At 39.8% G+C, this 26,181-nt stretch overlaps 1 protein-coding gene across 1 annotated transcript; it reads right to left on the bottom strand.

The window, feature by feature from the left end:
* Positions 1-37: 37 nt before the first annotated feature.
* On the bottom strand, positions 38-1,527 carry LOC112193400 (HMG-Y-related protein A). The gene is made up of 2 exons (XM_024333544.2): positions 1,279-1,527; positions 38-733 (listed from the first exon to the last, which is right to left on the bottom strand). The coding sequence occupies exons 1-2, from the start codon at positions 1,327-1,329 to the stop codon at positions 233-235; spliced, it is 552 nt and encodes a 183-aa protein (XP_024189312.1). The 5' UTR covers positions 1,330-1,527; the 3' UTR covers positions 38-232.
* Between the last annotated feature and the right edge of the window lie 24,654 nt (positions 1,528-26,181).

Here is a 26,181-nt window from a genome sequence, read left to right as displayed (position 1 = left end):
CAAAGACATGTAATCCCAATCACATAAATGCTCAAAATAGCAGTCATGTCCTCCAGGACAAATAATTAGAAACCAGTAGAACCTCAAATCACTTCATTACACATTGTTCAAGCAGAGTTAAGATCACACGACACAACTAAATTATCGAGACAGCTTCGAATTCTACGCAGAAAGAGGTTATATAGAGAGACTAAGAACACTAAAATAGTAACACTAATAGCACACTAAATGTCTACTGCTGAATGCTCAATTCATTCAATGAATCCTTCACCTTTGGAGGTCTACCCCTTGGCCTCCCAGTCACTGCATCTGTTATGGTTGTGGAGCCACTTAAACCTCCAGTAGGTCGAGCCATCTTCCTCGGTCGTCCTCTAGGTTTCCCGCTTCCTGAAGATGCCTTGACCTTGGGAGGTCTTGGGGGTGCATCAGGGTCCTTAGGTGGGCGTCCCCTGCCCCTTCCTGATGGCAAGTTAGCAACCTGTGGCTGATCTGGATCCCTGGGTTTTGGTGGCCTTCCACGTCCCCGTCTCGGTGGGGCATTTGGGTCCGGCTTTGTGTAGTTGTTTTTCCAGAACACCAACTCACCGCTATCTTTCATTTTGCTGAGGTGATTAGACAGGAGTCCAGAGTGTCCGGCTGGCAATTCCCCATAAGTTGATTCAATGAATCTTGATATTGACGACTTGTTTGAGCCATTCTTCTCATTCAACCCTTCGATGGCCTTCAGAATCATCTGAAATACAACAAACTCAGACATTCCCCTCATAAAAAAAAAAAAAAAAAAAAAAAAAATGCTGCTGCTCAGTGCAGAACTTAACTATGATTCCCAGCTAACCCAATTTATGGAAAGCAAACCAAAGCAGTAGAAACATTATGAAAATCCTATTATTATAATATTCTGTTTTGACAGAAAATGTTATGGGAAATTGATACCTTGCTAGCTTAATATACCCAAAATAATTGAAAGAGCTAGGGCTAAACCTAAAGACTCAAACTTCATTTCTCATTTCAACTTGTACATGCATATAATTTTTTTTAAGGAACAGAACAAACGCTGTAATTTTTCTAATTTTCTTAACATAATGCAGCAACCATCTTAAATTTTCATAACACCAAATCCAGAAACGAACAAGAATTCTTGTGAAAAACAAGAAATTCAGAAGCAAGCAAGCCAAAATTTCATCAGAAATGTGAAAAAAAAAAGCAGAAGTAAAAAAAAAAAAAAAAAGGAAAAAAAAGTTGGAGTTAGAGATTTGAGAGGAGAGAGAAGATGTGTACCTCAGGGTAAGGAGGGAGAGACGGCGGTTTCTTGACCTCTTCAGTCGCCATTAAATTTGCAGACTCTGTCTCTCTCTCTCTCTCTCTCTCTGATAGTGGAAACAGTGAGTGACCAAAGCAACCCTCTCTCTCTCTCTCTCTCTGCTACAGGCTACAGTCTACGGCCTACAACAACGATAAACACCTTTTGTTCAAATTTCAGGAGATGTTAAAACTTAAAACTTTCGATTTGGGCTCAAATTTGCGAGAGCCAGATTTAAAGTCACAAAGGATAAATTTAATTATTATTATTGATCCAATTTTCTTTTACTTTTCCAATGGACGGCTGGGTATCATGGAGTGGACAATCCAACGGTTCAGAGAGCCTGTCCTCTGGGAGCATGCGGATCGCCCACGTGGCAGACATATATTTGCAACATTTTCTTTTCGGTGGAATCAGCATTGGCAATTTTTTTTTTTTTTTTTGAGGAAATGAAGCTTTATATATTTTCTGATTTCTTATTGAAATTGTGTATGTAACCTATTATTTCAACTCCTATAATAGAAGAAAAAAAAAGTAAGAAAACCAAATCACAGAGTCAACTTAAGAATGTTGATCATGACTCTCTAGTCACGCTCACAATGATGGAAGAAAATCAACTGTGATTGTAGCCTGTCAGTGATTGGAGACCATTGATAGATTCATCTTGAGCTTAGATATGATTTGGATTTCTTAATAGCGAATTGCTACTTCAATCTTCATTAAGATTGATTTCGTTTAAAAGTTTGTTTTTAACTTAACTCTCTTTTTAGTCGTGTTAGTGATGTAATTTCTCGATATTTCTAAAAATTTATTTGTTCTGCATAGTATATGTTATTGATTTTTATTGGAAAAAATACTGTTTAGTCCCTGTACTCTGACTCTATCCACCTTTCAGTCCTTCACATTCTAATTTGATCTGAAAAGTTTCTGAGGTCACAATTTCTCTCCGATCTGTCCTCACCGTTAACTTGCTCCGTTTGTAGGTTGACGTGGCATTAAAGTCAACGTTAAGTAAGCCTTTCTAATTGCGAAATGTCCATACTATCCATGACCTCTATTACGGGTGTTTAGGCCTCACCCTTCTCCATCCATTTCTTGAGAAGCATCAGATCGAGCCCCAAAAACTGAGTCGTGTTACAACGATAGTGATCCAACCCTTTCTCCACTTTCCGAGTACCTCTCGACCTCAGACCGGTGTTGTTCGACTCCTCTTGGCAGTGCGAATAGGAGCCCAGTCTTCCTTGCTCCGAATGAGTGACGACGGTGGCCGAGCTAAGCCCGAAAGCTTCAAGCATTTCCGTCGAGGTTTTCCAATTCTGGCCAAATCGTGGCGGCCAATAGTGTCAGAAGTTTCCTCTCGTTCTCGCCAACCTATCCATAATGTTGGTTTGTCCAGATGATAAGGCATGAGAGAGAATCGAAGCCAGGAAGCTTCGGTGTTTCCGGCGACTCCGGTCACCGTTGATGGTAAGTGATGTATGAAACTTGATCAACTCTTCGAGATCTACATGTCTATATACTTGGTTTTGATTTTAGATAAGGTTTGAGAAACTTGGAGTTTTGGGTGATTTCGGCCACCGTTAAAACCACTGTGTGTGGCGGCAGTGCTGATCTTCTTGGCTCATTATGGATTAAGTTGTTGCTCAGGAACATGTATTGATTACTTGTTTATGTTTAAATTCAAGAAATGGAGGAATTGGATCATTGGAAGGTTAAGCTAGTTGCTCGGGGAAGATAAGAAATAGTAGTTGTTTTCTTTGATTTCAGGTATTCATACTTGTTAAGTTGGTTAATATGATAATCAAAACTGTGAAGCTTGAACCAGAAAGTAAAGCAAGAATTTGTGGGTGCTATGTGATTATGCACCGAGAGCCCAACGAATGGAGTTTTAAAACTTGAGAAGCTTGCTAGAGTTTCAATGTATATGTTTGGAAAAGTTGTTGTTGGAGGTGTGGGGTTTGGAGTGACAAATTCAAGCACTTTGGAGATATTTTTTGGTCAAGAATGGGGGAAAAGACAGGGGGTATATTGGACAATTTGCATGTTACATGGCACGCAAACTGTTGAGCTGGTGTGCCTTTGAGTGCCACATCAGCAACTTAACGACCCGATTTGACTAAATGTTAACGCTGAGGATCGATCGGACGAAAATTGTGACCTCATGGACTTTTCAGGTTAAATTAGAATGTCAGAGATTGAAACGAGGACAGAGTCAGAGTACAGGGACTAAACAGTATTTTTCCCATTTTATGTTAGTTTAAAATTTCAATTCAAAGTCCTTCGACAAGGAATTTTATGAATCTTATAAACACTCACGCATACATCATTGGTTGTGAATTTCAGAGTTTGGATTTTGGATTTTAAAATTTCTTTTCTTTCAATTGAAGCTTTAATGTTTCAGTGATATAATTTGATACATTTATGTAATTTGACATTGTTTTACTATTTGCATTGATTTGTTGTTTCCTTTTAGTAGATTTTGTGTAGAATGATAGCAATTAGAGCATCTTTAGCAGACTCTCTATCTTGACTCCTTAACTATTTTAGAGAGCATGTTTAGTTTTTTATCATTTTAACAGCTTCACCAGACTCCCAACTAGCTCTCCATTTTAAATTTTAGCTATCTCGCTCCTAAATATAAAGCGAGAGATGAGACTCTCTATTATTTTTACAAATTTAAAACATTCATTTTAAGTCATTATATATAATTTATAAATGTATTTAAAATATGTTTTCTTTATTTAATAAATAATATAAATTTAAAACTAGCTAAAATAGAGAGAACTAATGCAGAGACCTATTAGCTACTAGCTGAAGTCGCTAGCTTTTTAGCTATTTTGGCTAATATTTGACTAAAAATTGGGTAACATTGCTAAAGATGCTTAAGGACATCTCCAATAGACTAGCTATTTTAACAAAATATTAAAAATTTAAGAGCAACTCCAACAGCTTCCCCATATTTTGATTTTTCTCCACTTTAGGGAAAAAAGAGCCTCTTTTGCTCCAACCGATTCCCTATAACTTTCCCTAAAATAGGGAAAGTGAGGAAAGAGAAAACCAAATTCCTTATATTTACAGCAATCTCTAAAATTTTAAGGAAGAATATGGAGATTTTAGAGATTGCTGTAAAATAGGGAATCTGTTGGAGTTGGAGAAGAAAAAAATGCTAAAGCTTTAACTTTTGCTTCCCTATTATACAGAAATTATAGGGAAGCTGTTGGAGTTGCTCTAAGGGTTTTTGTCCATTTACCCTAATTCAGGGATCATTTATCCCACTTATCCCATTAAGTTTTTTTAATTCCCCCTTACCCATAAAGACTCTAATAAGGTATTCCCTTATACTCAATTAACGTTTTTTTTTTTAGACTATTTTACCCTCACTCCTTTGTTACGTATAGAAAGAGAGAGAGGCCATAGGAGACTTCACTAGAGTCCAATCACCACCCACAGGATTTCTCCCGCAGCCGCCGCCCACCGGACTTCTCTGAAAACCTCGCCGGAGGTCCCCAAAAAAGTAGTCGGAGATCCCATAAGTTGCGGGAAATGTTTATTACCCCTAAATAAACTTTTATTGGCCCCCCAATAAACCTCTATTGCAATAGAGGTTTATGAAACCTCACCGGAAAGAAAAGAAAAAAAATAGGAGACTACATCAATTCAAAATATTTAATTTCCCCCAATAGATGTCTATTGCCCTCAGATGGACCTTTAACAGACTTCTATTGGCCCCAATAGCCTTTATTATCCTCCAATAATTTTTTTTTTCTTTCCTTCTAGGCCTTCTGCCCCCATTTTATACCCAAAGTTTGATTTTCCTTCTAACTTCACAGTTCCATGACCTGAACATAACTAAATCTCTCCATGTATTCAAGAATCAAAACAAAATTGAATTTGAACCAAGAAAAGAGTTGAAGAGTTCTAAACTGCAACCAAGTATAATCAACCCGAAATAGTTAGCCTGCCCCAAAATTTCAGTTTTTTCAATCTTAACTAAAACTCGGATTCATGTATATCATCATGTGCAACTCGACAAATAGAGTTACTATTATACTTGAATGGAAACAAAACGTAATCGGAAATTACCCAGAAACTGCCAGAAAACCATTGTATCCTTTGAGCTTCATTCCTTCATCGTCGGTCGTTGTTTGAACAAAGCAAGAGCATGGGGAGGTCCACGATGTCAAGAGGAAGCTTCAGCTACTGGTGAAACGCCGAGAAACAGCAGGAATCAGAAAACCTGATAGGAAAAGTCGTCACCTTTGCTTCGATACTCCATCATCGTAGCTTTTCATGAAAACCAATACCACAGAGACGTTGATGTCCGCCGCCGCTCCGCTGTCAGATATGTGAGAACCGGTCAGGTCTTTCATTGCTCCAAAATAGGTCTCGGCCATCCTCGTTCCTTGAGAAAGCAACAGACCCCGGCCTCATCCACTCCAGCTTCTCAAGGACGACGGTGATGGCCGGGGAAGTTGTAATACTCGAGAACTTTATAAAAGTACATATAATAACAAGATGCTTAAGAATTTGTTTTGATGATTTAAAATTAAATATCAACTTACAAGGGCTTGATGAAAGTTCATGTTACGGCGAGTTCGGTGGAATTTTAGAATACTCGGGTTACATATTATAAAAAAAAAAAAATAATAATGTTTAAGGAAAACGAAATTGGGAGAGAATTAGCTATGCTTTCATTGATAATAGGGGCTCTTTATATTGAGGATTACAAGCATAGAAGTAGAGTCGTACATCGAAACATAATCGTATAATGATTGGATATCTACGAATATTTCTAAGAATATCTCTAACATAAACCCTATTACAACTTGCAAAAGTAACCTAGAGTTTAGGCCAAACATATATTCTGGATTTACTTAAACACTCCCCCTTGTGTCACCCAAACGTAGTGCTCCTCTCATTGCCTCATTAAAAACCTTGCCGAGTAACAAAAACTCAATAGGACAAAAATAACCTCGGTCGAAGGGGAAAAAGAGCACCACACACTTTTCACATTTCAAGATCAACATGTGGACATCTCCTCCTGATGTCTCCATCTCCCCTTGATGACTATAATCATGGGAGTTCTTATAACTTCTGCAAGCCAATGCTTGCAACATGTTTCTTGAACGTGGATTTAGGTAGTGACTTAGTAAACAAGTTCGCCACATTGTCCTCAGATCGAAACTGGTTCACTTCGATCTTTAGGAGCTTCTGTTGTTGCTGATTATAGAAGAACTTGGGCAATATATGCTTGGTGTTGTCACCTTTGATGTAGCCTCGCTTCATTTGTTCAATGCAAGCAGCATTATTCTCATAAATGCTGGTAGGCTCATCTGCGGTAGACTTCAAACCACTATTGCTTCGAATAGGCGTAACTATGGATCTAAGCCATATACATTCACGAACCACTTTGTGAAAAGCAATAATCTCTGCATGGTTCGAAGAAGTAGCGACTATGGTTTGTTTAGTACACCTCTAAGATATCGCGGTCTTACCCATGGTGAACACATAACTAGTTTGGGAACGACCTTTGTGTGGATCAAAGAGATACCTAGCATCAACAAAACCTTCCAAAACACTTATGTCATTTTGGGATGGAGAGAGAGAGAACACAGACCACTGTTGGTGGTGTTCTTGACATATGATGGATCCGAATCCATTGTCTGTCTGTAGGGATAGAACAAACCCATATCAGTCGATCATACCACTTAGGTATCAAAAAATATCTTTAACACCAGTCCAATGGCATCGTGTTGGCGCAGAGCTATGTCTAACTAACAAGTTCACGACAAATGAGAAATTCAGTCTTGTGCATTGAGCTAAGTACAATAATGCGCCTATTGTACTCAAGTAGGGCACCTTTGCCTCTAGCACATCTTCGTCATCATCCTTCGGACGAAGATGATCCTTTTCAGGATCAAGACTACGGACAATCATGGGGGTGCTTGAATGCTTAACATTGTCAAAATGCCTAAGCATCTATCAACACGATGCTCAAGTTCCAAACCAAGACATAATCATGTTCTCCTAAGATCCTTCATCTCAAACTCGGATTTCAAGTGTTCAGCGGTTTTCCTTAACTTTTTAAGGGTTTCCAATGAAGATCATGTCACCAACATGAACCGTGATAGAATCCGAAACTTGTTATGGAAACGTGCTGGCATATCTCTTCCCAATCAAGTAGTCACTTTAATGAGCATTTCAACCTCATTGCAAACACGCTTCATGGTCCAGAGTCACTTGACTTGGGTAAATGAAGTTCACCATGAACCTTCATGCATATTCTGTATCTAGATCCCCATAGAGACATGTAGTGACCTCATCCGTAAGTTGCATATTCAGTTATTCGGAAACTACCAAACTGACAGGGTAGTGGAGTGGAAAGACATCTATTATGAGAGAATATGTCTCACCATAGTTGATTTCAGGGCTTTTTATGAGAAACCTTGCGCCATAAGGTGAGATTACCATCTCCTTTTCTCATCACGCCTTCTAACGAAGACCCATTAGTCAATAGGTTTTATGTTAGGAGGTGTTGGCATTACTGGCTCTATAAACCATCCTCTTCATTAGAGAATCCAAATGAACCTGGATCGCATCTTTCCATTTAGGCCAAATTTCTCTACGTTGGCATTCATTCATTAATGTGGCACGACTACATCATCAATTATTATGGAGTTTCTATCCCACATCTCATGTACACTGTGTAGTTTTCATAGAGCACTATATTCTCAAGAATAGATTCTAACGTTGAGGCGTCCCCCAATGATAACCATAATCAGGAAGATTCTAATGAGACAGATTTTGAGTGTCGATGATCCAAGGATTAGGTTGTGCCAAAGTATCCTCCGAACACACGGGCCACCCATGCATCCTATCTGGGGCCATGGCCAGTAATGCCGAAGTGCCACTCTCTATGGCGTTGAATCCATGCCTACCTCCGTGTAGGATGGCGCTACGTCCTTTCGTAGGGACATCCATCCTTGCAGGCATGTTTGTAGCAGATATGTGTGATCTTGTCACTTTAGTGGGGATCGAGATGAGACATAGTGGGAATAGACCACGACAATTCCTGTCATTCCTGCTGAACATCTGTGTTCTTATCTCTCCCTAACAATGGGAATACTGTCTCATCAAAGTGACAATCCACAAATCTAGCGGAAAGGAGATCGCTTAGCAAGGGCATTAAGTGACAGACGATTGTTGGAGTCTCAAATACAACTTAGTTGCCCATTCGTCTGTAAGGACTCATAATAGTGCACTGTGGCGGCGCAATTGACACATAAATGGCACTCAAATATGTGTAAGTACAGGATGATGGTACCCAATCACTAGCTGTAACACAGAGGTAGATTGAGTGGCGGTGGATCGTAGATGAATTAGCATTGCTGCATGCAATATTGATTCACCCTAAGAGGATATAAGAAGATTGGTGCGTATTACCAATTTCTGGGCTACCATAGTAGTCATTTGCATGAGACCATTTGGGTGTGTACATGGGAATATGATGTCCAACATCAGTCCCAATGCAATAACAATTGAAAGTCTTCCATGTAAATTCTCTAGCATTGTCAAGTCCAATTGACTGAATAGGATGATCCGGGGAGTGAGCTTGTTGTCATATGATATGTCCTAGGAGTGTAGTATAAGCAGCATTTACAGGTGGACAATGGCACACCATGTGACCATTGTGTTTGCGTGTCAATCAACATCATGAAATATTTAAACGTCTGCGAGTTGGTTGAATCAGTACATAGAATCCCCACGGATTCTATGTAAGAACAGAATGAGTATTTTCATATCCTTTGCATAGGACTATCTCAATCCTAATTTTCCCAAGGAACGAGATTTGTAAAACAAGCAAGAGCCCTTAGAAGCAACCAATGAGGATTTTGGTTGGGCCTGAGCGTCTGAAACCCTATTTAAAGCAAAGTTGGTGATTGCAACATCACCATGATGGATGCCATCCATGGTGTCATGGACAGGGACTGTGCCAGCCCTAGGCTGGTGGTGAACGACGGTCACACTTAGTCCAGGAATCAACTTTTGATTCATGCTTTGTTTTGCTCGAAAGAATGGATGTCCATGTGAAGTCTTTAGTAGACGGATCATCATATCATGACTAGGATGACCTATCTTGTCATGACAAAGCCAATATGTGTCTAAATCCAATAGATCTTCTCTCATAACTTTATTGAATTTAATAGCTCGAATAGTAGTATGACATAAAATCCACTAGAGAGACACTACGTTTCTCTAAGATGCGCCTTTATTCTCAATCATTAGAGGTAAGGCAAAGGAACTCTTTTTTGTTCTCTACATGCATTTCTGCATGGATTCCGTTGGCTATTCATAGGGTGCGATTTGCCCTAGGAGCGTAGAGAGTTTCTGTGACAGTAATCAATGTGCCCTTTGGCAAAGGGAACTTGAGCTATTCTATATCCTTGAACTAATACTGATGGCCCAGCCATCATAGTCACAGATTAATATGCTTAGAACCAAAATGGAGTCATAATGAAAAGAACTCAAAATTTTATTCATCAGCCAACGGAGAACATCATTGTTTCTTAACCATTAAGATAATCTAATCCAAATTCTAGCGAATGCAAAACAATGGTAGTCGTTGGTAACTCCAAAATAAATATGACTAGGTGAGTAGAGAGTTGTCGGTTGAGCAAAGCTCGCTTATCTCAAAATCTTCCTAGACATCATACTCACTTAGGATGAGCCTAGTGAAAGAAAAACTAAACCAATAGCATTTACTACAAAATATATGGCAATTGTCTATTACATATCTTGGAAAAATAAAGACTTAAAACAGAATTGGCGATCTATTGATCCCAGCCTGCAGATTTGAAGTCTTAAACCTTTACTCTAGATCACCTTCTTGATCTTCTTGTTCCACATAGTGAGCTTCTCTTGCTTCACAATATGCTTTGTAGGCGGTGATAATATCTTCACGAGCTCTACAAATGTGTGCCCAATGACTGGATACTCCACATCGAGAACATACATTTCTGTGCTCAGACTCCATTGATTGAGGCACTTTGAAAGCGTCATTTGGATGGCTCTTAATGTTGGTGGTGCCACCAATATGGCAAGAGGTGTTGCCTCTCACTCTCTTTCCACGTTGATCTCTTCGGTTCCGTGTTCACTTATTTTGGCGTTTACCTTCCTCATTAGAGCAAGAATATGGACCAAAACGTTCATAAATGTCCCTAGATTTAGGGTTTCACTCTTGGTTCCCTCCCTTAGGGGCGCAACTATAATTGGACTCATTCACCATTTGTAGTGGAGACAATGTCTAATCCTTGGTATTCATTGGTGATATAGTTTGTCACTCCATATATTATCAAAGTCTATACAAATTGAGATCATCATAAGACAATTATTCAATCCAGACCTTCCAACTATCAAACCTATTCTTTCAATAAGTACCCTACCAACTAGATTGGTTCATCAGGTACTGCAATAAAAGAGGAAAAACCAAAAACAAATTATATTTATGAAACACAAAACATGGAGTAGGAATATAAGAAACCAATCCTACAGACGACATCATGTTGTCTATACATGATATTTTCCTTTTTAGAGCCTGACATCAATCCAATAATATAGGAAAGCAATCCTCTAGACCACAAAAGCAAAAAATGCAAACGAACATCATTAACATCATGAACCTAGCTACAACAATAGCTTCTATGCTTCTATGCCTCACTTACATTGTATCATAAGTTTGACTAAACAAAGCAAACTAAAAGAAGTGAGCATTGAATTATTACCAGCTTCGGTCATGCCAATACCACTGTCAATGATTGAGAGCGTATTTTTGTGTATGATGAAAAGCTCCAGTTGAGGATCAAGCTTGTTCTTGTCCGTAAGGCTTTCAAATCAAATTTTGTGCAAAGCCTACACAAACCCAATCGCATCCGATCAATCTCAAATTCAATTCCCAACCAATAAACCAATAATCTAAAAACAACTCTAGGATTAATGCAATTATAATCGGAGATTACAAATCGATAAAGCCAAATTATGTAATCGAGGAAGAGAGAGAGAGAGAGAGAGAGCAAGAGAGCAATTACATCAGAGGAATTGCTGATGAGTCCGCGAAGGAAAATCTCCTTGTTGTTGTAGAAGGTGTTACTTGTTGCTACCATGGTTTGAATTTGAATTTGAATTAGCCTAAAGGCCTTGGTTACCATCGCCCATGCTCTCTCTACTAAACCAAAACAACCACCGGCTACTACGGTCTCTGATCTTCTTCGTGCATCAATCCACTGAGTTGACCAACATCATGACGAATACCGGCGATCCCCTGTTGTCCCAATATGCTTCGTCCCAAGCTAAGAGGTGTCTGAGTGGCGGAGAATCGGTGCCATCGACGGGTCCACCGAGTCGACCGGTACCGTGACAAAGGTTGTCGTTGTCCAGCAAGACCAAGTTGAGAGAGAGAGAGAGAGAGAGAGAGAGATCTGAGGGCAAAATAGCCATAGCACAAAAAGAAGCTAACGTTTTTGGGCTCCAAAGTGCCTTATGAAGACAAAAAGGGTTAGGTGGCCTTATAGCTAATTAAAGTTTCAAAATGACACTTGTGAGTAATTTTCTAAACTAATAAAACCTTTAAAACATACCTTAAAAAGTGTATAAAATTGCCGGAATTTGGTTGCCGGAGCTTGGCGGTGGTTGGCTAGAATTGTTTGGGTTGCCCTTCCTTTTTTCTTTTGTTTTTTTTTCTTCTTCTGCCTTTGGCCAAAGTGTGGGCCGCGGGACCCCTTTTTTTTTTTTTTTCTTTCGTTTCTTTTCTTCTGACTTGGGCCGCGGGGCCTTTCTTTTTGCCCTCTTTTTTTTCTTTTCTTTTTTTTTCTTCTTCTGCCTTTGGCCAAAGTGTGGGCTGCGGGACCAATTTTTTTTTTTTTTTTTTTTTTTTTTTTTTCTTTCGTTTCTTTTCTTCTGACTTGGGCCGCGGGGCCTTTCTTTTTGCCCTCTTTTTTTTCTTTTCTTTTTTCTCTCTGTGGGGCCGCCTCCTTTTTCTTTCTTTCTTTTCTTCTTCTTCTCTTTCTTTCCTTCTTCTGGGCACGTGGGCAGTATGAGCCTATTATTATTTTTTTCTTTCTTTTCTTCTTCTAGGACCGCTCCCTCTTTCTCCTTCTTTTTCTTCTTTCTTCTCTTTCTTTTTTCTACGTGTCTTCTTCCTCCTCCTCTTGGTTTTTTTTTTCGACGCTGGCAGAGGCTAACCAACTAACTGATGGGGTGCAGTGGAGGCGCTGGGCAGTTGCTGGGTCGAAGGGGAAAAACTCAATTGGAGAAAAATAACATCGATCGAAGGGGAAAAATAGCACAACACACTTTTCACATTTCAAGATCAACATGTGGACATCTCCTCCTGATATCTCCATCTCCCCTTGATGACTATAATCATGGGAGTTCTTATAACTGCTGCAAGCCAATGCTTGCAACATGTTTCTTGAACGTGGATTTAGGCAGTGACTTAGTAAACAGGTCCGCCACATTGTTCTCAGATCGAAACTAGTTCACTTAAATCTTGAGGAGCTTCTGTTGTTGTTGATTATAGAAGAACTTGGGTGATATATGCTTGGTGTTATCGCCTTTGATGTAGCCTCGCTTCATTTGTTCAATGCAAGCAGCATTATTCTCATAAATGCTGGTAGGCTCATCTGTGGTAGACTTCAAACCACTATTGCTTCGAATAGATGTAACTATGGATCTAAGCCATATACATTCACAAACCACTTTGTGAAGAGAAATAATCTCTGCATGGTTTGAAGAAGTAGCGACTAGGGTCTGTTTAGTACACCTCCAAGATATCGCGGTCTTACCCATGGTGAACACATAACTAGTTTGGGAACGATCTTTGTGTGGATCAGAGAGATACCTAGCATCAACAAAACCTTCCAAAACACTTATGTCATTTTGGGATGGAGAGAGAGAACGCAGACCACTGTTGGTGGTGTTCTTGACATATGATGGATCCGAATCCTTTGTCTATTTGTAGGGATAGAACAAACTCATATCAATCGATCATACAACTTAGGTATCGAAAAATATCTTTAACACCAGTCCAATGGCATCGTGTTGGCGCAGAGCTATGTCTAACTAACAAGTTTGAGGCGCTAGGTAGCAGGGGGTAGGAGCAGTGGTGGCAAGGTTGAGGTTTTTCCAGGTTTTTGGTTTTTAGTTTTGGAATTTCAGGGTTAGGACTTCATGCTGGTAACGTGTTTAAGGAATACTGAAATTGGGAGAGAATTGAGTTGTACTTTCATTCATAATAGGGGTCTCTTTATATAAAGGATTACAAGACATAGAATCAAAGTTGTACAAAGGAAGATAATCGTACAATTAATTAGATATCTCCGAGAATATCTCTAATTCAAAACTTTATAACAATTAGGTCAAGTAACCTAGAGTTTGAGCCAGACACATATTCTAGATTTACTTGAACACTAACTAAATTTAACTTTTAGATAATTTAGTTGAAACAAATAGTTTTTACTATTGGAGATGGTTTTAGAAGAGGTAAAGTTACACGAGTGATGTATCACTTTTATGTTATATCCTTTACATACACCTTTTTTTTAATTTTTTTTTTTTATAGAGCACAGAAAGTTCTTTTGGGGTCCTTATGTTAAAATCCCTCTGGTGGCTTCAAGCATGTGTCTATTGGAGGGTTTAAAGTTAGACTTGCTTCACATGTTAATATGGGTCATCATTTGGTTTGTGGGTCCAAAAGCCCATTAGCGCCTAGCCGGTCTATTGGGAGAAAACCCAGCGTGGCTTGAGTAAAGGCTCGAAAACTGCCCAACCCGTAAGGTATAAGGTAGGGATAGAGTAGAGGGTCCAAAGCCCGTGCTCGGCCAGTGGCCCAACCCATTATATCCCCACTAAAGCCTGCATGGCCCGACCTTATAAATCCTGCCCCAAAACCCATTCAATGTTAGTATTAAATTTTTTTTATATAGTTATTAGTTGAATATGTGGACTAATTATTACATTACACCTTATTTTCCTTTAATTTTGTATTTTATCTTGTTAAATCATCAACTGCAAAAGAGATCTCTCAAATTTTTGAATAAAAAAATACATATATAAATATAAAGGGTTGGCCCTGCCCACCCAAATAGCTCGGCATGGCCCGACCAGAAAAAGCCTATATTGCCTTGGGCCTATGAGAGGCTTTGGGCTTTTATTTTGAAGACAAGCCCTGAACTGTCTGGCCCTAATATATGAAAGAAGATGTTGTAGCCCTGCCTGAGCCCATTAGTTTTGGCATGGAAATCAAATTTGGAGTTTCAGTGGCAGAGGACGTTGGCTGTTGTTTCCCGACCAAATCTGACTACTCCCCTACAGTTTCATGGCGGCAGCAAGATGCTCTGTTAGAATTGAAGGGTTTGGTTGCTGTAGGTTTGCCATCGAGCTATTAAGGGGAGTGGTTGATTCTCTCAGGCAAGCGACGGCGGCATAGCAAGTGGACTTTCTTCAAAGAGGTAGTGCGTGCGATACCCATGTAGGGGTTTGGTGCGTCAGCAGCAGCAGGGGCCGTTAACAAGACAAACTGACTGCCAGGAGATGACCTAATGGTGCTTTGGCTCGAGTCTGTTATTTGGACTTCGGCCTGAGATTTATTGGGTGGTCTATAGCAGTAGAAATTGGGCTTACTAAGTCTTGGATCCAGATCTAGGATCCGGGTGGTTTTTCTATTAAAACTTGGGATCTGGGATGGCTCTCGGTGTGATATCCAACATTTTATTTTGATTGGGATCAATACCTGGGAGGAACTGCTAGGATTATTGGCTTGAGGTTGTCAACAAGTCTACTGATGAATTTTACAGAAAAAATTTATTGTCAGTTTATTATTAGTTTACCCCCGCGCCCCCCCCCCCCCCCCCCGGAGCTTTATTCTATAAGTGGTGTGGTATTGCGTTTAGGTAGACCTGTAAATGGACCAGATTTTGATCCGGACCCCCTCCAAATCCTTGGTTATTGGACGGGTTTGGATCGAAAATTTTGATCCGTTGATCTGAATCCGTTAACCCGTTTATTTAAGGGGCCGTGACCACTTACCCAATTTCAGCAGAAAAATTGCCCACTTACTCTACTAAGAGTTTTTTAACCCATTTACCCAATCTAATATCTACTGACAATTTTACCCTCATTAATCAAATTGAATCTCATCCGGACTCTCTCTCTCTCTCTCTCTCTCTCTCTCTCTCTCTCTCTCTCTCTCTCTCTCTCTCTCTCTCTCCCCCCAGGCCAGCCTCCATCCCCGTCGCTACTGGCTCTACCGCCATCGCTGTGGAACAAGAAGGAATGGGTCCTCCCGGAAATAGACGAAAACGACAACGTCAGCTCCTCCTGGAGATCGAACTCGCTCCTCCGCCGCCTTCTCCACAACCGGCAAACGCTGTCACTGCCAGGTAAAGGCCGGGGACGAGTTTATTCTTATCAACGATGGATTCAGCGGCCTTGTTCTTCCTTTGGCTCTAAGGCTTAAGAAGGAGAAGACGGAGGAGATGTTGAGGACGACGAGGAGATCTGGGATAGGTCGTCGTGCTCGTGCCTCGAGGACGAAAGCGAGAGACGCGAGGAGAAGGAGACGGACTCGCAATCGCAGAGGCAAGCTGAGCGAGGTGTCGGAGGATGACGACGACACCGATTTCGAGCTTCTATGAAGGAAGTGCTTCAGAGTTAGGCGTCGCGTTTGCTGAGGTGCTAGACGACGTTGTTTTCTGACCACTCTCGACCTTCACGCTGTCGTTACCGTGGTCTGTAGCCCAGTTTCAATTTTTTTTTTTTTGGACTGAGTCCCAACTCCCAATTACATTCCCCACTACCAGTCTAGGAGGATGGCGTGCTCAAGCCGGCTGAAGTTATACATGTCAGGAAGGAAAGAAGAATGAAAAAAAAAGGTTTTATTGAGGAGTTATACATGTCTATTGGGGGTCAATAATATGATTATTAGGGGTCAATAATATGGTTATTGGGGCAATAATATGATTATTATGGGGCAATAATATGATTATTACAGGGCAATAATAAGATTATTACGGAGCAATGATAAGATTATGTATTTGGATAAACCTATAAAAACTTTCAAAATTATAAACATTTTCATTTTTCATTAATATTGATCCCTAATAAACTGGTTACTAGGGGGCAATAGTATGATTACGCCGGAATCCGGTCACCAATCCGGCAGTTGGATTCGGGATTCCAGTGACTGGTTGTCAGATTCCGGTCACAGGTTGCCGGAGTCCGCTGCCAGCCACTGGTCACCGGAGCACAACAAGGTGGAGGATGACTTCTCTCTCTAAGTGAGAAAGAAGGAGAGGACAAAAAAGTCCCAAAAATAAATAAAAAGAATAAAAAAAGAATTAATTGGGTATTAGGGAAATAATCCCTTAGAGTGTTTTGGGTAAATGAGATTAAAAAACTGTTAGCAGAGCAAGCGGGCAATTCGGCAATTGAAATTGGGTAAATAATCATTTCCCCTTTATTTAACGGATCAAATACGGATTTAGGTTGATCCGATCCGGTAATGATCCGGCCCCTTTTTGTAATAATAAAATATTATTTTTTATTAATATATTATTACTTTAAAAAATATATAAAATATTAAGAATTTCTAATACAAATTTTTTGCAGAAATCTAAGGGACAGTCCATCACCCAAGATTCCAAGAAGCATTTAGAATTTTGATAATGTAACTCTACTTTTGGTGATACTCTTCATGTTGTTTTAATATTTTATTAATATCTTATAAGGTATCATGATATAAATTTAATATTACTATTTAAAATGTTAAAATATTTGAAATTATAAATGGATCGGATTAGCAGATTGGGTATCCGTTAATCCAGCGGATATGGATTTGGATTGAACTATCAATGATCCGCCAGGTTAACGGAGCAGGTTTGGATCAATTTTTTTTTTTTAAGTAAACGGATTTGAATTTAGGTCGATCCGATCCGATCCAAATCCGGTCCATTTACAGGTCTACGTTTAGGTGTCTCTTTCTAAAGGCCTCATTGGGGCCGGTCACTGTGTAATATATTACTTTTTCCATATTGAATAAAAATGCCTGACCGCCTTCTACCCAAAAAAAAGTTTTAAAACTAATGAACTATATCATGAATGTTAAAGGAAAAACATATTGTGTGCCTTCGTCAAAGTGATTGACGGAGAGGGAATCAAGCAATTACCGATTAACATCAATCAGCATGGATTACGAACCAATCAGTAGTTAATGTCATCATTGTAATTGTTCTTTCCATTGTAATTCTCTCCCTATATAAAGGGGTTATGAAATGAAATGAGTAGACCATTCCAATCTCAATTTACTTCAACACGTTATCAGCACGCTCAGAGCCAATAGCCAAGAAAAAAATCCTAATTTTCTAAGTTTTCTTTCTAACGAAAAGAAACAAACCCTAGAAGAAAAATATTTTCTTCTGTTTCTGCCGCCACCAACAACCAAAAAAAAAATAATAATAATTTCTTCTTCTTCGTGCAGCAGCCCCACCCTCTGCCATCAGTCCATCACCACCGCAGCACACCACCACCAGCCAGCCACAGACCGGCCTCCAGCCTAGCCCAGGCCGTGCCCTCCAGCCTGCCCACCGGAGAGAACCCAAATTCCAGCCAGCCTCAACCTCTGCGCATCAACAACAACCGGCAGACCGATCTTGCTGCTGCCCCACCCAGTCCCGCGCTGCTCCTCCATTGCGCAGCCCATTTGCCTCCACCGGCCGGCGCAGCCTCCATTTCCACCGGTCCAACTGCTTGCAGCCCAGATCGAATTCATCGTCCGTTCCCGGCATCGCCATCTCCGCCTTGGACCGGAGCCTCACCTGCACCGGAGTCATCTGCAAGGGCCTTCTCTGCACACAAGCCGCCTGCGCAGATCCCGCCTGCCGCCTGCTGCCCCACCCGGACCTCGCCTAGCCAACGCCCCCGCGTCTGCATCAGCAGCCCAGAAAACCAGAAAGAAAAACAGGCGGAGGAAGAAGACGTGCAGGAGGGAGAAAGAGAAAAAAAAAAAAAGACGCGAAAAGGAAGAAAAAAAAATAGAGAGGAAAAAGGTGTGACCCGGCCCAACAATCTCATTAAAAAAAAAAAAAAAAGGCCTTGCGGCCCACAGAAAAAAAAAGAAAAAAGAAAGGCCCTGCGGCCCAGACAAAAAAAAAAAAAAAAAAAAAAAGTAGGCCTGCAGCCCAGAGAAAAAAAAAACAAGGCCCACTGCTGAAACAAAAAGGAAGCAGCCCAGTTTTTCTCACCCCCAAAAACATCGCTACACACGCCTGCATCAACACGCGCGTGCTCTAGGATTGTTTTATTTTTTCTTCAAAACCAAGTATGTTCTCTTTAATTTATTTAATTTCATACTATTGTAGATTCTCATTATTTATTTTCTTGAGCATGCTATGTATATTTTATTGTTTATGCTTTTATTATAAATTTTTCGAGCATGTTTAGTTAGATTATATTAATCATTTTAAGCATGCTTTGTCATTTATGTTTTATATGATTATCTTTAAGTATGATTTATATATTTTACTGTTTAGTAAAATTTCAAACATGTTCTGTGAAATTTCATTTACGCTTTCTAATTATGCGTACCATGCATTTTCATTATGTTATTGCTTATATTTTTTTTTTTTTTTTTTAGCATGCCATATATATTTTGTGATTTATGCAATTTTTAGCATGTTTTATTTTATTTACGCTTATATAAATTATGTCTAGGCATGCTTTGTATTGTGCTATTGTTTCCATTTTATTTTATGCATGATATATTCTTGCTATTATTATGTGTAGTATATAATTTGTTGTACATTTGTGAAATTTGAGCATGCCATGTAGTTTATTTTTATATATGCTATGTTTAAATATTCTATGATTAATTTTTAGAATGCAACATATAAAATCCATTTTGCCATGATAATGAAAATTCATGCGCATTATCCATACACACTTACTGTGATAAAGTATTTTCACATAGCATCGAAAAAATGTGACCATTACGAATCTTGGTCTTGAAATCTAATTCATACATTTGGAAAATAATTCACGTGGATGTCTTTATGACTGCGTAATTTATTTCTTCTCTCTTGTTTATGTAGATGGCTGATCCAACTCGACCTGAGTTTGACATTTTGGACTCAGACGGACTTGAGTACCATCGTTGGGTTTCCGATATGGAAACTGCCTTTGTGGCAAAAGACTACATTGCCACCATTACTGATCCCAAAGATGATGAACTATCTAATAAGGTGAAAGCAGATGCCTTAATTTTTCTGAGGCGACATATTGATCCTAACCTCCGCTGGGAGTATCTTCAGTTGAAGACACCCAAAGCACTGTGGGATGCCCTTAAAGGACGTTTTGGGAACATTCACGATACTTTGCTCCCAGGACTGGCTGTTCAGTGGAATGGAATCCGCTTGCTTGACTATAAAAAGGTCAATGACTTCAACAAGGACATGTTGCGCTTAAAGGCACGTCTCAATTTCTGTGAAAGGGAAATCACAGAAGATGATATGATCTACAAGACTCTTACCACCTTTCCTAATTCAGCTTTTATATTAGCGAACTAGTATCAGTTGGATTATGACAACAAAAGAATCACAACCTTCAATAAGTTGATAAGCCTACTGCAAGTGGCTGAGAGACGAAATAAGATTCTCTTGAATAACAATGTCAGGCCCACTGGGACAAAGAAAATTCCCGAGGCTAATTATGGAAAAATGAAAGGTGGAAATAACTCCAATGCAAGGGGGTTTAGACGTGCTGATCCCTACCCACGTGGCAACAATGCACCACGTGGAAAGGGACATGAGGATCATGGAAACAAGATGCCAAAGGAAAGAGTTGACAATGAACCATGCTATAGGTGTGGATTCATTGGGCATTGGTACAAGAACTGCCAAGCAAACAACAGAGTAGCAACCAATTACAAGAGGTATAGAGAGCCTACAGAACAAGTGGCTCCCTATATGGAAGAAGGAGGTCATGACCTAGACGTCAACCTTACAGTTGCAGACTCCAATGGTAAAGAGGAACTTGCTAAGTCAATGGATGCTCTCAATCTTGACTGATCTGCTTTATTCATTTTATTTTCCAAAGACAGTTGTGCAGGCATAATGCCTCATTTTTAATTAGACTATTGTTTGGTCTTAAAGTTTATTTTCAATCATGGATTGATGAATAAGATTTCTGAACAAGACCTTGATTTGATTATCGTTGGCTTATTAATAAATTTTGAATTTTATTCTGAAGCACTGAATTTATTCAAATTTACTTACTACACATATTTACATGGTTCGACATAGCACTATAAAGATGTAAAGCAATACATCTAGAGAAAAATTATTAGAATGAAAAGAATACCATTCTACGCAAATAGAAATACTCTAAAGAATATGAGTTATATTTTCTAAATACCTCCCATTTATTTGTAGGAATGAATGGAGGAGAACTTGAGTGCTTAGATGATAGTGGGACTACCCACACAATATTAAGAAATAGGCAATTATTATTGAACTAATAGCCTATAATTCCTCTGTGACTACGATGATTGGATTATCAAAACTAATAAAATGGCGAGGAACTGCCAAATTTTTGCTGCCTAATGGCACAATATTTCAAGTCACAGACGCTCTATATGCACCAAGAGCTAATCGAACCTTGTTAATGTTTCAAAGCTATTTGTGCCAACGATTATCCAGTAAGAACACACCGTGAGAATGGAACTGAATACCTTGATATTACATCTCATGACTGTGGAAGGAAACGCATCTTAGAGAAACTTATGAGTCAATTTAGTGGACTGTACTTCACTACTATTCGGATCATTGAATCCTATACTGTCACCAACAATGAAATGTGGGACACTGACTCATACAGGCTTTTGCATGACCGCCTATGGCACCGAGTTCGTAACATGATGATCCATATTTTTCAAGAACTCACATGGACATCCCTTCTTTCGAGTGAAAAAAAAAAAAAATGGGAGAAAAATCCGCCACACTGTAAGGTGTCAGTTCTAGGATTGCTCACATGCAGTCATTGCTTTTCTGAAGTACCAGAAGCACTACCTCCCTCCCATTATGCCTCATTGACTATTTCAAAGGCACATCACTCGTTTTGCAAAGCCTGCTCTTTAGCAAAAATAGGATCGAGACCTTCTTACGCTAAAGATACAAAACAAAACATTCCATTCTTACAAAGGATACAAAGAGATGTCTGTGGACCTATCCATCCAGAATGCGGACCATTCAAGTACTTTATGGTTCTGGTGGATGCTTCGACAATCCGGTCACATGTCGTTTTATTGTCCACAAGAAATGCTGCAATACTCCTAGCATAGATTATACGTTTAAGGGCTCACCACCCTGATCACCCTATCAAGTCTATAAGGCTTGATAATGCTGGAGAGTTTACATCAAAAGCATTTGATGATTATTGCATATCTATTTGGATCGATGTAGAGCATCCTGTACCCCATGTGCATACACAAAATGGTCTCGCAGAAGCCACCATCAAAAGGATACAGATGGTGGCTAGGGCATTGGTTATGCGCACCAACCTGCCTATATCTACATGGGGTTATGCAATAGTGCACGCAGCTTTACTTATTCGTTTCAGACCCACAGCTAGCCAACTATTATCTGCGTACCAGTTGGTAACTGGATACGAGCCTGACATTTCACACTTACGCATATTTGGTTGATCAGTATATGTGCCTATTGCGCCCCCACTGCGCACCAAAATGGGTTCTCAGAGACGATTAAGTATATATGTTGGATATGAATCCCCAACAATTATACGCTATTTGGAAACCTTGACAGGCGATCTCTCTACCGCTAGATTTGCGGATTGTCACTTTGATGAGACAGTCTTCCCGTCGTTAGGGGGAGATAGGAAAAAGGATTTTCCAAGGGAACGACAGGAATTGTCGTGGTTTGTCCCCACTCTGTCTCATTTTTGATCCCCACATTTCACAATGTGAAAGTGAAGTGAAAAGAATAATCGATCTTCAGAACGTAGCAGATTCGATGCCTGATGCGTTTACTGATATCGTAAAAGTGACGAGATCACATATACCAGCTGCAAATGTGCCTGCAAGGTTAGAAGTCCCCAATAAGGGGCACGGTGCCGCAGATAGAGGCACTGCAACCGCACTTAGTGGAGGTGTGGTTGAGGCCGTGGCTCCCCAAGGAAGAGGGGGAGGTCACTTGGTTCGATTGACACTCACCCAAGGAAGAAGAGGGTGAGTAAGGCACAAACCAATCATCAATGTATAGAATCCCTCTCATGAGATTTTCTCTGATTATAGTTATGTCCATGAATCAATACTGGAGGACGCTCCGATGTTTAAAATGATTCCAGAGAATAAAGAAATCTTAGAGGATTATGAGATTGCGTATGAGTTGATAGAAAGATCTTCTATACACATTGATGATATATATACTGTTGCTCAAGGAACCATAGAGCACGATGATATCGAACCACGCTCTGTTGCAAAATGTCAACAAAGAGCATATTGGCCTAAATGGAAAGAAACAATCCAGGCAGAATTAGATTCTCTGACAAAGAGACAGGTATTTGGTCTGGTAGTGCTAACCTCACCAAGTGTAAAGCCTGTAGGACATAAATGAGTCTTTGTCAGAAAGCGTAATGAGAAGAATGAAGTCCTGAGGTACAAGGCTCGCCTTGTGGCGCAAGGTTTCTCACAACGCCCTGGAATTGACTGCGAGGAGACATACTCTCCCATAATGGACGTTATAACGTTTCGCTACTTAGTTAGCTTAGTAGTTTCCAAAGGACTGGAAATGCAGCTCACAGATGTGGTTACTACATATCTCTATGGGGATCTAGATTCAGAGATATATATGAAAGTGCCTGATGGCCTTACATTACCCAAGTCAAGTGACTCTAAACCACGGAGTGCGTTTGCAACTAGGTTGAAACGCTCACTTTACGGATCAAAATAATCCAGGCGGATGTGGTATACCTGTCTAAGTGACTACTTGATTGGGAAGGGATATAAGAATGATGAAATATGCCCCTGCGTATTCATAAAGAAAACAAGTTTCGGATTTGCAATTGTAGCTGCATATGTCAATGATATGAACATAACAGGTACTCTTGATGAAATAAGAGAAACCGTGAGCTACTTGAAATCCGAATTTGAGATGAAGGATCTTGGGAAAACTTGAGTCTGTCTAGGCTTTGAACTAGAACACCAAGTTTGTGGAATACTAATCCACTAGTCTGCGTATGTCCAAAAGTCAGGCGATATAACATGGACAAAGCGCATCCTGCTAGCACTCCCATGATCGGTCGAAGTTTGGATGCAAGGAAAGATTCATTTCGTCCAAAGGAAGATGACGAACAAGTGTTGGGAGCTGAAATTCCCTATCTAAGTGCAATAGGCGCATTATTGTACTTAGCCCAAATTTACTCGACCAGCCATTGCATTCTCAGTGAACTTGTTAGCTAAATTTAGCTCAGGGCCAACGCAGTGTCACTGGAATGGTATCAATAACATTTTCGATACCTAAAAGGAACCATTGACTTGGGACTGTTCTTTCCCAACAGAGAGACAAGAGGGACCGCAGATGGAACTGCAATCCCTAAAGGAAATGTTGATGGCGAAAACGCCACTCACTACACTAAAACGCCAAATGACGTTTTGGTCGGTTTTGCTGATGCTGGATACATATCTGACCCACACATCGTTCCCAAACTGGTTATGTATTTACCAATGGGAACACAGCGATATCTTGGAGATCAACCAAGCAAACCTTTGTGGCTACCTCCTCGAACCACTCAGAGATCATTGTTCTACAGGAGGTGGTTCTTGAGTGTGTATGGTTAAGAACTATCATTGCACATATTCGAGGGACTAGTGGTTTGAGTTCTACCACTTAAGAGCCTACTTGCATTTACGAACACAATGCAGCTTGCATCGAACAGATGAAGCTAGGTTATATTAAGGGTGATAACACAAAACACATATCGCCAAAGTTGTCCTATAATCAGCAACAACAGACTCTCCTCAAGATTCAAATGAATCAAGTAAGGTTTGAGGAGAATGTGGCAGATTTGTTCACCAAATCATTGCCTAAGGACACATTTGAGAAACATGTGAAAAGCATAGGAATGCGAAGACTTTCCAAGCTCCCTAGATTAATGTCAGTATCAGGGGGAGGTGTAGACGTCAGGGGGAGTCTAACACACACATGTCATACTCAAATATAAAAGGTGCGTTGTGCTCTTTTCCTTCGACCAAGGTGTATTTTTGTCCCACAGGGTTTTTATTGTTACTTGGCAAGGTTTTTAGTGAGGCAACAACTCATGCACCATTTCGTCTTTGACTTGGCACAAGGGGGAGTGTTAAAGGAAAAACATATTGTGTGCCTTCGTCAAAGTGATTGACGGAGAAGGAATCAAGCAATTACCGATTAACATCAATCAGCATGGATTACGAACCAATCAGTAGTTAATGTCATCATTGTAATTGTTCTTTCCATTGTAATTCTCTCCCTATATAAAGGGGTTATGAAATGAAATGAGTAGACCATTCCAATCTCAATTTACTTCAACAATGAAAGTAATTTTCCTAAGAAAAATATTATGCAAGAAAAAAAACTATCCTAATAAAAAGGATATGCATTATGCAACCCTATAAATCACTTAGTGGCTATTTTGATCACCAAGCCATCCTTCTCGGAAAATTGAAGATAACATGCACTGACACCATTCAGATATGTTCGAGTTTAAAATAGAGCTATCAATCTTGCTATTCTGCTAACACACAATCAAAAATTAAAGATGCTATGATATTCACTGAAGAACTTCAAACAACTCCAACAGTTTCTCTATAATTTCTTTATTATGGGGACGCAAAAGTCAAAATCTCTATAATTTTTTCGCTCCAACTCCAACCGATTCCTTGTTTCATAAAATAAATAAAACTCCAACAGATTCCCTATTCTTCTCTAAAATTTTAGTGATTTCTGTAAATTTAGAAAATTTTGTTTTCTCTTTCATCGCTATCCTTAAAATAGAGATAGGTATAGGAAATCTATTGGAGCAAAAAAAAATTATTTTTTCCTAAAGTTGAGGACAATTAAAATATTAGAGTTTTTTTTTTTTGAGAAATAGATAACTTCATTAATTTATCCATGGCCAGAAGGCACATACATCACATGTTGTTTCATACCAACCGTACTAGATGGCACAAACCGCCAAACAAATGACAAGTGACCCTCATTGTAGAATATGCACACTTATTAAAGTGCCTAACCAAATGAGAAAAAACCCAAGACTATCTAATCTCTTGCTTTAGCAACTCTACTCGCCTAGAGACCTCAATTGGTGTACGGGTAGAGGAGCTAACTTACATAGCATCAGACTCTAAAACAAAGGTAGGCACAGAAACAGGAAAACCTAGAGTTTCTCCTTGCCCTTAGCTTTAGGGCCAACCTCCTGAGCAGTAGTAGTAGCAGGCAGTAGTAGTAGCAGGATAGGTAAGACGCAAAGGGGTCAAACCAACCTTCTTTTGAGATCGGGGACCCTTGTTCTTGCTTCCCAGCGATCTTCCCGACCTCTTCTTCAGTGTCACCAAGGCGACATCATCCTCAGCTTCATTCAAACCAAGAGCTTCCGCATGGAGAGTGAGAAGCTTACCACCCAAAATGGTTTTGAATTTCTTAGGGGAAGGGACAGTTACCTCTTCTCGACCTCTTTTCTTGTAAATCAAGGTTTGCTTCTGACCAGTTTGCATGACAGGAGTAATAGTAAGATCTTGAGAACCCGAGTCAGAAGGTTCCACCGAGGACAACCCACTGGCCTTG

The sequence above is a fragment of the Rosa chinensis genome, chromosome 3, assembly GCF_002994745.2.
Source record: "Rosa chinensis cultivar Old Blush chromosome 3, RchiOBHm-V2, whole genome shotgun sequence".
Lineage (NCBI taxonomy): Eukaryota > Viridiplantae > Streptophyta > Magnoliopsida > Rosales > Rosaceae > Rosa > Rosa chinensis.
This window is presented reverse-complemented; position numbering and strand designations above follow the sequence as displayed.